Here is a 15,960-nt window from a genome sequence, read left to right as displayed (position 1 = left end):
ATAAAAACTGCCTGAACATTAAGTGGCTTACATGACATAATTATGCAAGCCAAATCACAAAATACRCACATACGTATTGCTGTGAAATGAAATAAAGTGTGTCTTGCATTACCCTTCTGTTTCAGAGGGCTACAAGACACTTCTGCTTCAACCTGCACTTTTAAACCTTTTCTTTTACTTTCTAAATCCAATAGCTATTTTACTGATAGCAAACAGAGGCTAAGTAGGGCATACTTGAGACATCTTAAATTACAATCCTTGATGCTTTTTTTTTTATTCTGGTGGAAGAGGGGGGAGGAGGGGGGAGGAAGAGAACTAGGTCTAATGTAGGTTCCGTATTAGAATAAGGATTTTAATATTAGTTCTTCTAACCTGAAAAAAATTAATATCTGTGCTTTGAAGAATAAGAGCTGAAATACTGAGGCATCAGCAATAAATCAAGCTTTTACTTACTTTACAAAAAGCTATTCATTCCAATAAAACAGTAATTGGATGACAAAATAGTTGGACATGCATGTAAAAACATGACCAATCCTTTATTAACCAAAAGACGGAGGGAACATCCAAACTGGAGACTTGAAATCATCACATTAAGCAGAAAAAGAGTTTAGCGATCATTTTATTTTACATAACTTGTTAGTATGGCCGGTTACCTCATRGAAGAATAAGAAGTGATTCTTGACTGAATGACAAGTTTCTGGCCAGTTACTAGAAAAGTACAATCCTTCACAAAAGAAAAAGGAAGTTTCAAGTTATAGCCTGTTTAAGATTTGAAGCATGCAGTGTATTCAGTCTACTTCATCTGCTGTGAACAGGAGGAAAAAAGGTTTTTTTTTCTTTTTTTTCTTTTCTCTTTTTTTCTTTTTAAGTAGGTTAAATAGTTTCTGCTGAAATCAAATTTACCTAGTTGAAAAAACATTTTATTTCAATGGCTGTCAAACAGCAGTATTCTTTCCCTTTCCCTCTTTCTCAGACAGGATCCTTTTGATCCCATCTACTCCAACTGCTAGCTATACAGCAGTCAGGAAACCATGATGATCATCACAGGGGAATCCACTTAGCAGACTCAAGAAATTCTCCTGGCACTGTTCCACATCCCCTCTCTTGCCAACAGGCATTCCCATTCATGTTACCCAGGCAGTACTGGATACACTGAAAATAAGCCTTTGTCTGTCAAAAAAGTTACAGTGGATCTGGTAATATTTTTTTCCATCTATGTGAGCATTACAAAAAGATATCCATTGATATTAGTCAGTCTAACATATTGAAGAGTAAAGTCTGACAATGCAAGGCTTCAAAGTTTATTTTCTTAAATATTAAACAGTTATGTACAGTGTGTGTGGAAGTAGCTATGCTATGTTCTAAAGACCCTATTTAAAATTATAACCCAAAGATCTGCACTGCAGTTAAATGACATTACACTGTTTCTTTCTCTTATCAAATTCAACTACTACAGTTATACCCACCTGTTACATTCACTGCTGGCCCAGTCTGGTACTGTGGAACTCCCGAGTTCTGTCTCACACCAAACAGTATACCAGATGTATTATCTGGTGCAGCTGGTGGAGAATCCATAATATAATCCTAATAAAATATTTTCAAGAGGGAAAAGAAATTTGAGGTTTAACATTTTTTTCTTGCAGGCTTCAAAGGGTTTATTTTTAAAAACATTATATGCTTGCTTAAAGTACTCCTAAGTACTTCTCCATAAATCAAGTAAACTACAGTATCCCCAAAATATAGTTTCTTTTGACAGTTTAAGAAGTTTGCAAATCTTATCAATGGTTAATTTAGTCACAGCTATATGTCAGAAATGCAAAAATAACCACAAGACATGGGAAAGCCCATTTTATGAACTATTAAATCTGATTTTTGAACCATTGATTTTAATTGCTTTTCTTCAATGCTGCTTCAAATTATATACGAATTGTTTTGAAAAAAATAACTCTAGTACCTTCTTCCTTCAACTTAATCTCAGGCATTTGCCTGTCACTCTTGTACAATAGCAAGCTGCATTTAAAGGATGAGAAATGCAGAACTCTAAACAAGAGTAGCATAAACTTGCAGTAAGCAGAAGCTTCTCAAAGGAAGTATGAGACTAGACCAATCAAATTCTGCAGACTTTAATGAAAGTAAAGGAATATTTACAGCATGTTGACTGGGAATGGCACTTAAATTTATGATGTCACTATTTTTTTCCCCTTCCTCTTACAGTTTAGAATCCCAGAGTAATTTAGGAAGGACCTAATTATATGGAAATTATAAGGTCCAACCCCCTTTTCAAAGCACAGCTAATTTAAGTTGGTTCAAGTTACTCCAAGCCTTGTTAGATTATGCTTTGAGCATCTCAAAGGACAGGTATCCTATTAGTTTTCAATTTGCTCTTCTACTTATAACTGGTAAAAAGAATGAAATAGAGTCCATGTTTCCTGACCACAATACTCAAAGTTGTTAGAACTACACACCTTCATTGATCACTCAATAAGTCATAGTTGGAGAAAAAAGAAGAAAAAAGTAAAAATTTATTCTCTTTACAGATACTCAAAGCTTTAACTTTGAGTAAGAGAAACATACACTTTCCAGGATTCAACAGTACTGCTCACATCTCAAAAGGCAGTTTCTTCTAACAARAGCAATCTGGAACATGAAATAACATCACCAACAGCAATAATGAGTTGGAAAAAACCTCATGATAGTTATGTTCTATTTTAACGTTAAGGTATGAAATACAAAGTGTTGGAACAGGATTTTTCTACTCCAAAATAATCTAATTACTTTTATCTCATAAAGCTGTCCTGTGAAATTAAAAGCTAGACAAAAAGTCACTCCATTTTCTTACAAGAAAGTGTCACCCAATACACCCAAACACATACACACTTTGTCATTCATATACCCATGAGACAAAGCCAAAAATACCTTTTGCTGTAAAGATCAATCTCACAAAATGCTTCCCATTCGAATTGTGCCTACTTGTTTGAAAATGTTGCCAAGAAAATTACTAACATTGTAATACATTCTAACTACTACATTGATTAAATTTTCTAAAAACAAATCTAAAACATGCACACACACATACAGCTGTGATAATCTATTTTAGGACTCATCAGTACCAGAAAAAACCTTGAACAAATTGAGATACTTCTCCCCATCCTCCCTTTTTGTCATAAATCTCTTCAATGAAGACCATGTAGGACCTTAATATGTTGAAGGAYCCTAACATTATGAAGGGCCATTCTTTCCCCTAGTGAGTGACCTAATTCAATCTCAAATTAAACAGAAATGTTCAAGAGCAGTTAAGGGAATAAAAATAACATGAAAAACATTACTAACACTTAAGTACTTTGCTCTCATTACTAATAGAGAGCTATGAGCTGCAGACACAGCAGAGCAGGTGCTAACATATCCATAACAGCTTCAGACTAGTAAGTGCAATTACTAGCAAAGCAGTTTAGACTGCAAAACCCACTTCAAGCACAGCTAACACTTGAGTGGTAAGCCTTTAGTAGGCTCTTAGATAGTGTGGAGGACTTTGCACACCATCTACAGTTAAAATAAGACCAGTGGAATAGCAACAGGTAAGATCTGTCCCTCAGTACTCTTTTTAATTGAAGTGTTGCTACCACTAATTTTTTTCAAAATAACAGTTTGTGAATTTTGTTGGGTTGGATGATTGCATATATGGGCCTCCCCAGCAGACACTAGCCATATTTGGTGAGAAAGAAAGTAAAAATAGAGATTYATTATTTTCTAAATGATTTTTCCATTTCCAAATATTTTTAACACAATTTGGCTTTATCATTTTACCTACAGAATGGAACAATGTATTTCCATGCTGAAGAAAATAAAAGCATTTTAATTAAAAGAACAGTTTTTCCAGCTCAATGAAAAAAACAGAACAACATGTGCATGTGCTCTCAACATGCAAAAAGGCAGAAGCCAGCACCTTTATAAAAGGAATTATATAATAAGGAATTCTTAACATCCAAAAAAACCAACCAACCAATCAAAAAAAAAAAAAGCAACTCATTTGTTTTCCAAGAGGTGAAATATTAGGCTAATACTGTGCATCCTAGATTTTCTAACTGTTGAAACTGAAGTGGAAATCAGTAGTTTTCATTGTCCTCCAAATTCACATACAGTCGAATTAGGATGATGCATAGCATTGGATATACGCCCTCCTAATACAGCTAGGCAGAATGGGACCCTGAAGCATGCCCAACCTGGGTAAGTAGGATTAACATACAGACAGGGAGGGATGGAGGCTACTGGGGAGTGTTCCAAGTGTTGAAGTATAGAAAAATATTCTTCTCTGAGAATGAATGTGTAAAAAATAGGATGACCCTGTGCTCTTGTATACAACAGCAGTAGCTCTGAATGAGTAAGGATTGTTGTGTTCAGTACTACAGAAGCCAAATTAAACTTCGTTTTTGGAACTGAGTTAATCCAGACCTGTAACAAGCACACAAAAATTAGACTTCTACAGTAAGTCAGTCCATCTAACCTGTGAGATGAAAAGTATATTTCACAGGTAAAACTGGAATCCAAAACACTGACAAGAGATAAGTTATAGATACACACACATAGTGAAACTGAGGAAATAACCTTTTCAACCAAGTTGGTGATCCAAAGAAATCAGTTCCCAGAGAAACAAACTTTGGCATCTTGGGACTGAAAAAGAACTACACCATATTAAGAATGCAAAGAGTGTTCATTCATTGAAGAATGTTAGAGTAAAAAGGGGTCCGACATAGTATCTAGCCATATTTCACAGCCATCTGCTCTAGGTGTACCGACTTGAGCAGGGGTGTTAGACTAGCTCTCCAGACATCCCTTCTAACTTCAGCCATTCTGTGATTCTGCGATCATTACACCACAAAAATTTAATTTTAAAATCAAGTTTGAACGTGGGGAAGCTAAAAATCTAAATATCAAACATTTTCTAGATTTAGCTGGAAAACTGATTTGAAGCCTTTGTCATTGAGAACAATCAAATCGGGAAAAAACAAAAAGATGTACTAAATAAAACAAGTGACAGAAAGCCTAAAGCAGAAAAATACAGATACAAAACAGTAGTCCCAGAAGAAATAAAAACTAGATAAATGAAGGGGGGGAGGTCTAAGGAGCTCCAAAGCAAGGAAATAACCAAAACACAGCTAGCATACATATGACACTAAAAACAGTAAACAAGATAACATGCCAAGAATGATTTTAAAATCCCATATGCCCAAAAAGCTGAACTGTATTATCTTGGTTGAAAAAAATAATAATAATTCACATGAAACAAACCCCACGAAAAGTATAAAACAATCAAGAGTCAAGTAGCAGAAACAGTACAAAAGAAATTCTAGATAAGAATGAAATTAGAAATACAATTCTAAATCCAGGAAGGCTCAGTTGAAGAGATGAAAGATTCATTTTAAGCAAGAAAACAAAACAAAAAAAAACAACATAAAAAATCTTCCTAAATGTGCTCAAGTCTTCTCTCAAGAATTACATCTATAGGCCATATTCAGGAGAAAGATCAAAAAGCTCATGGAAGCCATGATCATWGTGTTCACACTGTAAAGAAAACATGTAGCATGAGGTAATTCCAAGAGTGAAAGGTCTGAAAAGGTCACAGAACACAGCTGCAGCAAAAATCCCAGAAAAGGACACAGTACTTGCTATTAAAAAAAGTCTAAAAAAAAAAAAAGTCTTGACAGTCATATTTCAGGCTACAACTTATTCAAGTATCTCCACTCAGCCAGGCTCAGAAAAGGAAGACTATAAGGCTTGATTAAGTCTCACCTGTGACATTCCTGTTGGAAGCAGACTTTATGAATGAGAAAGAAGTCTCAAAAAGCATGTTTATTGTCTTTAACCTTCAAAGAAAATCACTGTCTTGATGAGTTACACCCAGCCTACATAGCCCACAGACTTAAGACGACTGAGCATGTCCAAAGGTATGATTACTCTAACATTTTCTAGTAATTTTACTGTACAGACCACTAATAGTTTTACCTATTAGAACAAAAACAGGATGTATGCATGAGAGAAATAAGGTGGGGAGAAAATGGGGGGCTGTCTTTTGCACTGAAGACTCTGCGAGACATCCTAGCACTCCTTTGAAGGATCTCCTATTAACATTATTAACATTAATAATTTAATAAAGCACAGTAAGTCATGAGTAAACATTTATAAAGATAAAAATTCACAGACTTGAAATATACATACATACTGTGTGGAGTAGCACACTTTTCAGTATTACTTGGCTTGCTTCATAATGACAGACTACAAGAGGACTCAACCAGCAATCTGGATATCCTACTGATGCCTAGGGTTTTGCCTACTTTAGGTCTTTTTTAGATATAGTGGTAGACTGATTTAGCTAACTTATGTTACCTGACACACCCAAAACTTCTCTTGCAAGCCATTTAATCAACTGTTGAAGACTCAAAACTGGAAAGTATGAGTTCTTTCCTAATGAGTTTGCCAGTGATTCAACTACCCAGTCTGTAGGCACTTCCTTTGCCTTGATTTTTTTTAAAATAAAATAAAAACCTCCCAAACCAATATGCATTGATTTAGCCACCAATCTGAAGAAGAATATATCTCATGTTTTTAACTGTTTTATGTTAATTCAGACTGATTCGCCTGTTAAGCAAAAGCAGAATATATTAGGCTGCATGGTATTTATTCATACAACATCACTGACAGCTAGGACATCGGCAGCTCTGTAGATTTGCCTGGAACATGTAAATGGTGCCTACTGTCAGGTTAAAGAGGAAAGTGTTAGCAGCCCCTGAGCTTCATGTTAACCCTACAGCAGTAGCTAATCTAGTCATGTTGCCTGAACAGTTTCAGTTTAAACTGCTTTCAAGAAAGCTATCATAATCAATTTACATCATACAAACCAGAATTTTTTATCTTCATCCTTCTTTCTCAAAAATATTCATAGCTAAGGCAAAAAAGCACCCAAACTTGACTCTAGCTGAAAGTTATAAATCTGATTCTCTGGTCCTCTAGGAAGATCTGTGATACATAATCTACACATATTTCCCTTGGGCCTTCCAAAGATAACAAATATGTTGTAGAAATGTTTCATCTACTAACCCTGTAAAGCAGGACTTAAGCAGTCAAAACTTACCACACAACTGTTTCACTACAACTGCCAAGCAAACCAAGAAGTGAAAACATCTAAGTAGCAACTGCTACAGCATACTCTTAAGAAGCAAAAACCACAAAAAGAGACTATAAAAGTCAGGTAGGAAAAATGGAAAGGTATTTAAAAGGCCAAATGCAAACCTTATCAAAATGAAATAATTCAATATGGACTATCCATTTCTTTGAGCAGAAAAAAAAATCTGTAAAACTTAAAATGCATGAGAAAATCACTCTATTTCTYTACATAGCCTAGGCAAAATAAATATGTGAATGCTAAAGATTAGAATGCTGTTAGATGAGAATGCTATTAATTTCTCATATGCCTAAGATTTTCATTTAATTCCATTTCCCTGATACTAAATAAAATTATCCTCTTTGAATTTTGTGACACATGTAGTATGAATTTGTAAATCAATATTTTCAAATATATTTTTACTTCAATGMAAGTTTATGGCCCTAAAACTTCACAGTTTGTGCAAAACTAGTTTATACTCTAGTCTAGGTCTTCAAACGACTAGACTAAGTGATTCAGTATGTTCTTAATTTATTTAGAAGTAATAGCTACAGAGTATTTTACAGTTTAAGGGAGTAAAAATTTACCTGATCTAATATTCCAGGCTGCGCTGTTACATTGGTCACTGGCCTCGGTACAGGTTGAGCCATTACAGGAATGGTAATATTTCTTGATACTGGCTGTGTCGTCACTGGAACAGTTACAGGTCTGTTAACAGGTTGCGATATTCCAGAATTTGACCGGGGCATCTGGTGTGTCGATAAACATCCAGCAATTGGTCTCTGCAATGTCTGTGAAGTTCCTGAAACATTCACTGGTCTAGACAATGGTTGAACAGCTACAGAGCTAGTTGTAGGTCTGGATATAGACTGAAAAACTGATGAAACAGGCATGGCACCAGGGCTGGATGCAGGTGTCGCATAACGGTGACTGTCAGGCTTGAATGTAGCAACTGTACCTGTTACAAAGGATTCCAAAGTTATCTTTATACAATATTACAATCAGATGTTTCATAAGAGTTTTTTTTTAATTACCATATTAGGACAACATAGTACCTCTACTGGGTGCACCATTCTGTATCCCCCTTCGTGATGAGCTGAGGTTGACTCTGTTCAATATATCTGTCAAAAGTTACATTTGTCTTAATTGCAGATAATTGCTCAATTGCTTTGCAAATTAAAAGCACCATTTATATCCACTAATGACTAGTTCACCTAAGAATCATAGTTTTTATTTTGTTGGAAACAAGTTAACACACAAAACAAAACAGGAACATTTCATAAATATTTAGCTCTGCTGATTAAAAAAACTATAAAGAAACACATTTATTCACTTCTGTTTGTCATATCTATAAGTTCCCTAAATACCAGAAGCAATTCACAGGAAAGGAAGCATTTCCTCTAAACCAATAACAAGTTCTCTTCTACATTACAGGGAAATACAAGATGCTCCCCATTTACAGTCTTGTCTTTAGGCTCCAACTTCCAGTATCAAAGGAAATCAAAAGAGCAGGAATCAGAAGAGTGATACTGGAGCTGCATTACAAGTGGAACAGTTATTACACATCCTATATGGTAGTCTCTGACTAGACTTATAGCTCATCAGAAAGGTATTGCATTTCTTACCCTACTCGTACCCTAACACCTACCACAAAACCAGTACTGCCAACTAGTTCACTTACATCTTTAGCTTTGGGTTTCTGCTCATTCCAGAATGTTACAATAATATTCATGAAATCAAAATCCTCTTCTACCAGCAGGTTCTCAGTTCAGTTATTTTTGCTAACTAGTTTCTTGCTCTGACATGTGAAAATATGTCTATGAAACACGATCCTCCATTATCTATCCAARAAGATTTAAAATAACTTCTCAGACCTTGGTCAAATAACATCAGGATTTCAAGCAAGAGCTCTTAGAGCATCTACATATTGTGTTTGTGACCTTAAGGCTGCTTCCACAAACAGTGGCTCAAGCGTATACAGTGTTCATGTTCATTAATAAATCTAGTAGCAAGAGAACTCAGAGGATCACAGCTCTTAGCCTATCAGTTGCATTTTGATCATACTAAGGAAAAGGCAGTGGCAACCAACAGATCCAAACAGGTTGCATATTTCTAAGATATGAGGAAATCTGCTTCTATAAGACTAATATTGCTCTATTTAGTTTAATGGCACTATAAATSAGCAAGGATTCACTTCTAGAGTTAATACCTCAACCATGTACTAGTAACCAGATATCTTTTTTTATTTTTTTTTTTAAGTGTTTGCTAATAAATTTATATCCCACATTGGAACTCTAGAGCAAAATGAAACTAAAGCCTTCCTCTACCTATGAGAAAAAGCCATCCTAACAGTTATGGCTCACAAAGCACATTCAGCTTCAGGCAGTCTTGTGTACATACAATTCATAACCTATAAAACATTTAAGTCTACCATTGTGTTAAGAACAACATTTCAGGAAAGCCAGTGATTTGGAGTTATAAACTAGATTTACGTGACTCAACTGATTCATCATAGACTTGAAGTGCTCTTCCCTATCTGTCAAAGTATTATTTGTGTTAGGTAAAACTGTACTGAACTATAAGAAAGCTGACATGTAGAACAATATTTTTAAGCAGGCACAACTTAGAGCTATATATCACTGCGGAAACATGAACAAGGAAAGCAATCAGTAACCAGGCGAGTTGCAGGAAATTAGATAAAGTGAACAAGATGTTAATTACTTCTTATCCCAGTCAAACCAATCCTCCAGTATGGCAGGAAGAGGCACTTTAGTGTACATGACAATGTCAGCATGTACAATTTGGGGATTCTTTAACATTCCTGCAATTTTCCACACCAGTCTGTATAGAAGTGATTACTGCAGTGTCAGAAAAAAGTTAAAGAGATTGCTGTATACTGCAAAAAAAACATATCTCACAGAAAATTTAAGAACTGCACACAAGCATCCATTTTTCATCTGCTCAGAAAGAAATTCTCAAGTAACAACTTAATAAGGGTGATAAGCCAAGTTGAATTCACTGTGGCTGGCTTATTACCAGTAATGATGATTCTGCAGACTGAAATCTGACTACCATCATATAGTACTACTTACAAGCCAGAGAATAACTGATGTCCTTCTTCTATAGTTGTTTACAAAGAGAAAAGTCAAAGAAAGGGGAGAAAGAAAGATAAAGTAACAAGTTATACCATAACTGACATAAGTTGTGTCAGGATGAGTATGGACAGCACTAGAATAAGAAATACATACTGTAAGCCTGTACCTTTTGCAGGTTTTTGAACTATATTAGAAATACAGTTTTCACTTGAAATATGTATTTCTATCTTTTATGATTACAACAAAAATTTTTGAAGCTACAATGAGTGCAAGGAAACCTGCCATATTTGTTGCTGTTTGTTCTATTCCATGACTTATTCCTAACATGACTAACACTAATCCACAGGTCTCTCAGCCTCCTAGAAAACAGTAATTTTTTTTAAGCCTTCCTTGAAGTTTAATCTCTGTAGAAAAACTCTTATACTTATTTTCAAACATTTTTCAAGTATTTAAGACAATATAAACTATTTTTCAAGCATTTTTTAAAAATTCAAGCAGATATATGCTCATAAGAACTATTTCTAGGTGAGAGAACTTTTTAAATATCACATAAGTACTGAAGCTGTTGTTACATGTCACATATTTTTAAGCTAATGCAAGAGCTTGAGTAGACTTACAATCCCAGTGAGTGTCACAGTAAATCAGAGTTCAGAAACAACTCACGCTGCTATGAACTACAAGACTGAATAACTAGTAAGCAGCTTCAAAGTTTGCAAAGCAAGGTGTGGCAGAGAGCCTAGTTTAACATTCTGCCTCAAGATGCTCAACTGCAAACTACAAACATTCAGAAAACGCCTACTGAAATCTCAGACACCACTGTAGCAGAGTGGAGCAGAAAAAGAAAGCTAATAAACTTTGCTAAGCAATCTTGTGTTTTCAATAGCCAGAGAACTCTTAACTCAAGTCTCTTAATAATCAACTACACAATGGCCACATACAGAGATCTAAAAGTTTCATTACTGAATTTAAGTAACAAAAGTAATGTTCTCCTTTACTTACCTGCCAAAGCCCAAGTACAGGACACACATGGAATCCTGACACAGCTGCTGATATCACAACCACCTAACTCACTCCCTGCACTGCCTGCATTAGGAGAAAACTACAGAGCTTGATGAAAAAAACTCTTAATTTACAGGAGATGAATGAATTTATTAATACAAATCTCTTACTTGAGAGAAAGCCTTCTACTGTTTTCACATTAATCACGTTTCTTGATTATGCTTTTATTACAGGCAATTGAACTTGGCTTTGTCAGACGGACATCCAGCCATTCAGATTGTCTACCAACACATTAAATGTGGGGTGGAGAAAAATGAGGGTCCTCAACATAACAACTTAAATTCATGTACATTACTTCAGTAGGGAGACAGTAGCATGTATCTACCTGGGTATTAACTATACTAAGGACAATTGCATGGTTTCAGTGTTGTACATACAGGACTTTAGCCATGTCATTAATGCTAAAATATTCAAGTATCCTAGCTTTGACTTCAGAGATTTAATGTTAGAGAAACAGACATGACCTGGGTCTTCAGAACGACAATTTCCTAAGAATGCCAATTTTCAGTAAATGACAGAAATACAGAACTTTAAAACTTAGGATTTCTTAAGTCTTACTGTTAGAATTTCATAATTTCAAAGTAAGGTTAGTGTTCTCCACCTTAAAATAACATTATCTGTAATTTAAAATGGATATCTTACATGTACTAGCTGGCTTTGAGCTTGAGATTTCCCCAACAAAGATTGGCTCATCATCATCATCATCCTCCTCCACTTCTTTCACTCTCTTTTGCCATGGTTCTAGCTCCTCTTCTTCACATTCCATAAACAATTCTGCCATCTTGAGACTAGAGAGTAATAATAAAAAAATAAAAATAAAATAAAATAAAAAAGATGAGTGCACTTTACAATAGCATTCCCATAGAATGGTCTATTTATTTTTCCATGTTTTACACAGGCAGAACCTCATCCAACCTAAAAGATCTTTTAAGACCAACACTCCATCATCATCCTGATAATTTACTTGAATCCTCATTTTTCTCATTAAAGATGGGGAAGAGGGAAATAAACACAAAGAATCCCCACCAATTAAAACCCTGTCTGGTATAATCCACCAGTTATCACCCAAAAGGCGACGCCTCCAACACCACAGTAAAAAGTAGCTCTTTAAATATACTTCTATACCAGATAAGTGATACAAAGATCCTACTGCAATGAACCATGTAACATACCTAGCACAAGTGAGCTATTTAAACACTAGTTAAAGCTGCAGTCTCTTTATATCTTAAAAGAAAGAAACAACTACCACCACACTCCCACAAGTTTTATAAAATTTTACCAGGACTTTATGTAAGGTCACATTTTCTTAAAACTTTAAAATTAGATAAAAGTTTTGTATAGACTTTCATTAGATTGAGTCCCTAATGCTTGGTGATTGGCTCCTGTGGTGAGGAAAGAAAAATACTTGCTTGAAGATAGTAATGAAAAAATTATGTGGCCCTGGAGAATTAACCAAATTATCATCAGCAGCCTTAGTCACAATTCTTTCTGTTTTGTTTTTTAAACAAACCGTGACAACCCATAAYATTTTCCATTTTCTATTCACATCCTCCACAAAATAATCCTGAAAGCATTTCTGAGCACTATCTGAAATATTAAACTATTTTATATTTCTTTAAATATGCTACAAACAATCTAACATTCAACAAGACAAGAGCAACTTTGCAGAAGATCAGTATTTCCAAAAAACCAACAGGTCATCTGAGTGGTAACTAGGACCAGAATCCCAATAGAATAGTGTTTATTTTGTCCAAGACTAAAGTTTCAAAAATTGTTCAGCCAAAACCGTCACCAGGAGCCTCAGTTTATTTGATGCCTCTGCTTTTCAGTGAAGAGTGTGGGAAGGGAGAGGAAAGAATGTAATTTTGGTTAAGATCCCAAAAGTAATTCCAGAGAAGAGAGGAGATCCTTGAAACTAATGGGCAGCTTTGTTAAGTAGGTGACATTAAAAACTCAGCATTGTTCTGGGAAAAAACAAACAAAAAAAAMCAGGAAAATTTAGCAGAACAATAGTTGATTAGTTGATCAATTGAAGATTATTTCTAGTCTTACTATCAGGCCACTGCTCAAAAAAAGAAAAGAAAGCACTGCTACTTCTCTCATTCTTGTGTTGATGCAGCACTTGGATCTGACAAAGCAAGCTAGTTAAGGAAGCTAGACTGGAAATCCTTCACATTATTATGCAGTGACAGTTCTCTGACAGTTTAACTCTCTAAACCTGACCACCACCTTATCAGAACAGCATTAATGTCAGTGCAAGAAGGGTGTAAGAAACAGACCTTCCTTCTCTCAGCAGCAACACAGGGTTAAACTGGCTTATTCATACTGTAAGAATGTAAACTGCTTAAGATCTTAAGGTAGTCTCAAAAGATGACTCAAAAATTAGCACAGCTTTTTAAATGGACATGTGAGAACATTTCAGTGTCTTTTTTTTTTCCTTTCCCTCCCCCCCCCCTTTTTTTTTTTAATTTTAACTCCACCCCTACGATCATCATACTTTCACTGATATTTTTTTCTGGCAACAAGGCCAGCCTCAGGAGTTCCTATATTGCTACTCCTACACCGCTCCCCAAGTTGTGCTAGTAGAACTTTTCATCAGGTTCTGAAGTGAACCAATGGCCTACAAACAACTGTACCAGCACAACTGACAGGCCAAAAAAATCAGTGGTCTGAGGAATCATAAATGCAGAATGGGGATAGAGTTGATAACAGAAAGTATGGAGGAATTGCTCAAATTGCCTTTGCTGCCAAGATAAACGTCTAAATACATTTTTAGAGTGCAATTAAGTTTTCAGCTTTTTGATTAAAGTAGATCATGCATTCCAAGAATCCTGCTAGCGGTCAGTCTCAACGCCAGCAACAACATTAAACTCCCTCCCACCCCTAACGAGTATTTTCCGGCAGAGGTACAGATGCCAGTATAACAAATATAAACCTACACATGTATATAGAACACACATAGTCATATACATTCACACACACACCCCTTAAAAGCAGTCCACAGATCTGAGATCCAAAACTTCAATAAAATGCCACATAYGTGATCAAAGAAACCATTTAAGCCACAGTTCTAGTCTAGAAAGTGACTTAAGCTCTTTAAAATATCTTCAAAAGTCTCATTAGAACACAAAGATATTGCTTGAAAGGCAACAAGTTAGGAGAAAAAAAAAAGGCATCCTAAGCATGCACGGCCAATGCTTCTACATCTCTGCCCAGCAAGAATTAACGATAGTTATGACAGTTCATTAGGCTGGTACAGGTAAATCCTGCAAAACATGAGTTCATGGAACACTATTACAAGTACTACATATTAGAAAAGTACTGAACTAAAAATTGATACAAGCCAAAAAATAAAGAACTCACTATGCAAAACAAGAGCGGCACTAAATTTTGGATGAAGTAACAGTGCTTAGAAAAACACTAATTTGGACATCTTTATTTAACAGGCAATTAAGCTCAAGGTAACTATTTTTATTAGTCCAGTTGCATTTATATCCTACTCTTCAGTGTTAAGATTTACAAGCACTCACATTAATGAAAACAATAAAACTCCCCACAAATAAATAAATATATAATAATATATTAAATAAATACAAAATAAATAGAGTGTAAGAGCAGCAGTGCAAACACAGGAAAACATTCTGTAAAAGTGTACTTTGAAGATAAGCAGAAATCAATTCTATAGCAGAAAGTTACGACAAATACACCAGCAACAGGACTTTAAGTTACCAAAATACCATTTATTTACTACTTCAGATGCAATTCACTAATTCTGCTCTTACAGTCAAGAGCTGCTTCCAACAGATTACCCCCTTGGGTTGATTTAAAAATAACTGAAACCTTAGCATGAGGTTGAGAAGTATGCCTAAAGAGTGAGGGCATCTACTAACAAAAAAGTTTTCAGACTAGCCTTGTTTGTCATCTTTCCATGACAGYGTTACTATACAGTAATAGTGTAGTGCAACAGTAATAGTGTAGTGCATTATTTTAACATTATTTCCAGTTTAGTATCAGCACTTCAAACGATTAGCAATATTATATTATTTACAGTGACACGTCATAGGGTGAGCACCCACTTCGTATTTCAATCATCTTCAGGTAGGGGCATGCAACTCCGCATCACGTGGGTTGAAGAACAGCACACAACCTACCGCTTCGCCTGCGCTATTAGACGTATTGCATTTTTATTGAGTGCTGCATTTGTTTCAGCAGTAACGAAGCGATGATAAAGCAGAAATTGAACCTTGAAGTTTCAGAAAGCCAAAGTATAAACCAATCGCCCTTAAAAGAAAGCGACCAGCACCATTCTCTCCGCAATGCGATGGCATAGGCTCCGCCTCGGAAGGGCAATGTTGCCTTTGCAACAAGTCAGAAGTTCACACCCCCGCGCCGAGATGGGTGCGAGGCCGCGGGAGGAAGCCAAGTCCCCGAGGGCAGCCGAGCAGCTGCCGCGCAGCCTGCCTCGCCCCCGGCGCCGCTTTCTCTCCAGCGGSCTCCCCGCCGCCGCCCCGCCTCTGAAGCGCCCCGCCGGCTGGCCGCAGGGACTCGGCCGGCGGCTCCGGGCCGGGCGTCTGGACGAGGCCGGCATTCCACGGCCGCAGCAGGAGGCTGCCCGGTGCGGGGGAGGGGGGCCGGCCGCCCGCCGCCCCG

The 15,960-nt window shown here is 36.2% G+C and overlaps 1 protein-coding gene across 2 annotated transcripts in view; it reads right to left on the bottom strand.

Annotated features, from left to right (window-relative positions):
• Positions 1-12,102, bottom strand: part of ZNF280D (zinc finger protein 280D) — a 45,536-nt gene extending 33,434 nt beyond the window's left edge. Inside the window, exons 1-4 of one of the 2 annotated variants that reach the window (XM_085303360.1) lie at positions 11,953-12,102; positions 8,212-8,277; positions 7,744-8,114; positions 1,467-1,584 (exon numbers count right to left, since the gene is read on the bottom strand). In XM_085303360.1, the coding sequence (XP_085159486.1) occupies positions 1,467-1,584; positions 7,744-8,114; positions 8,212-8,277; positions 11,953-12,091 (694 nt within the window). In that variant the 5' untranslated portion in view covers positions 12,092-12,102. The remainder of the gene's footprint in view (positions 1-1,466; positions 1,585-7,743; positions 8,115-8,211; positions 8,278-11,952) is intronic. The other variant, XM_085303361.1, reaches the window with a different exon arrangement.
• Between the last annotated feature and the right edge of the window lie 3,858 nt (positions 12,103-15,960).

The sequence above is a fragment of the Rhea americana genome, unplaced genomic scaffold (genome assembly GCF_003343005.1).
Source record: "Rhea americana isolate MKP2758 unplaced genomic scaffold, rheAme1 scaffold_2, whole genome shotgun sequence".
Taxonomy (NCBI): Eukaryota; Metazoa; Chordata; class Aves; order Rheiformes; family Rheidae; genus Rhea; species Rhea americana.
Note: the sequence above shows the minus strand (reverse complement) of the source record. Positions and strands in the feature narration are given on the sequence as shown.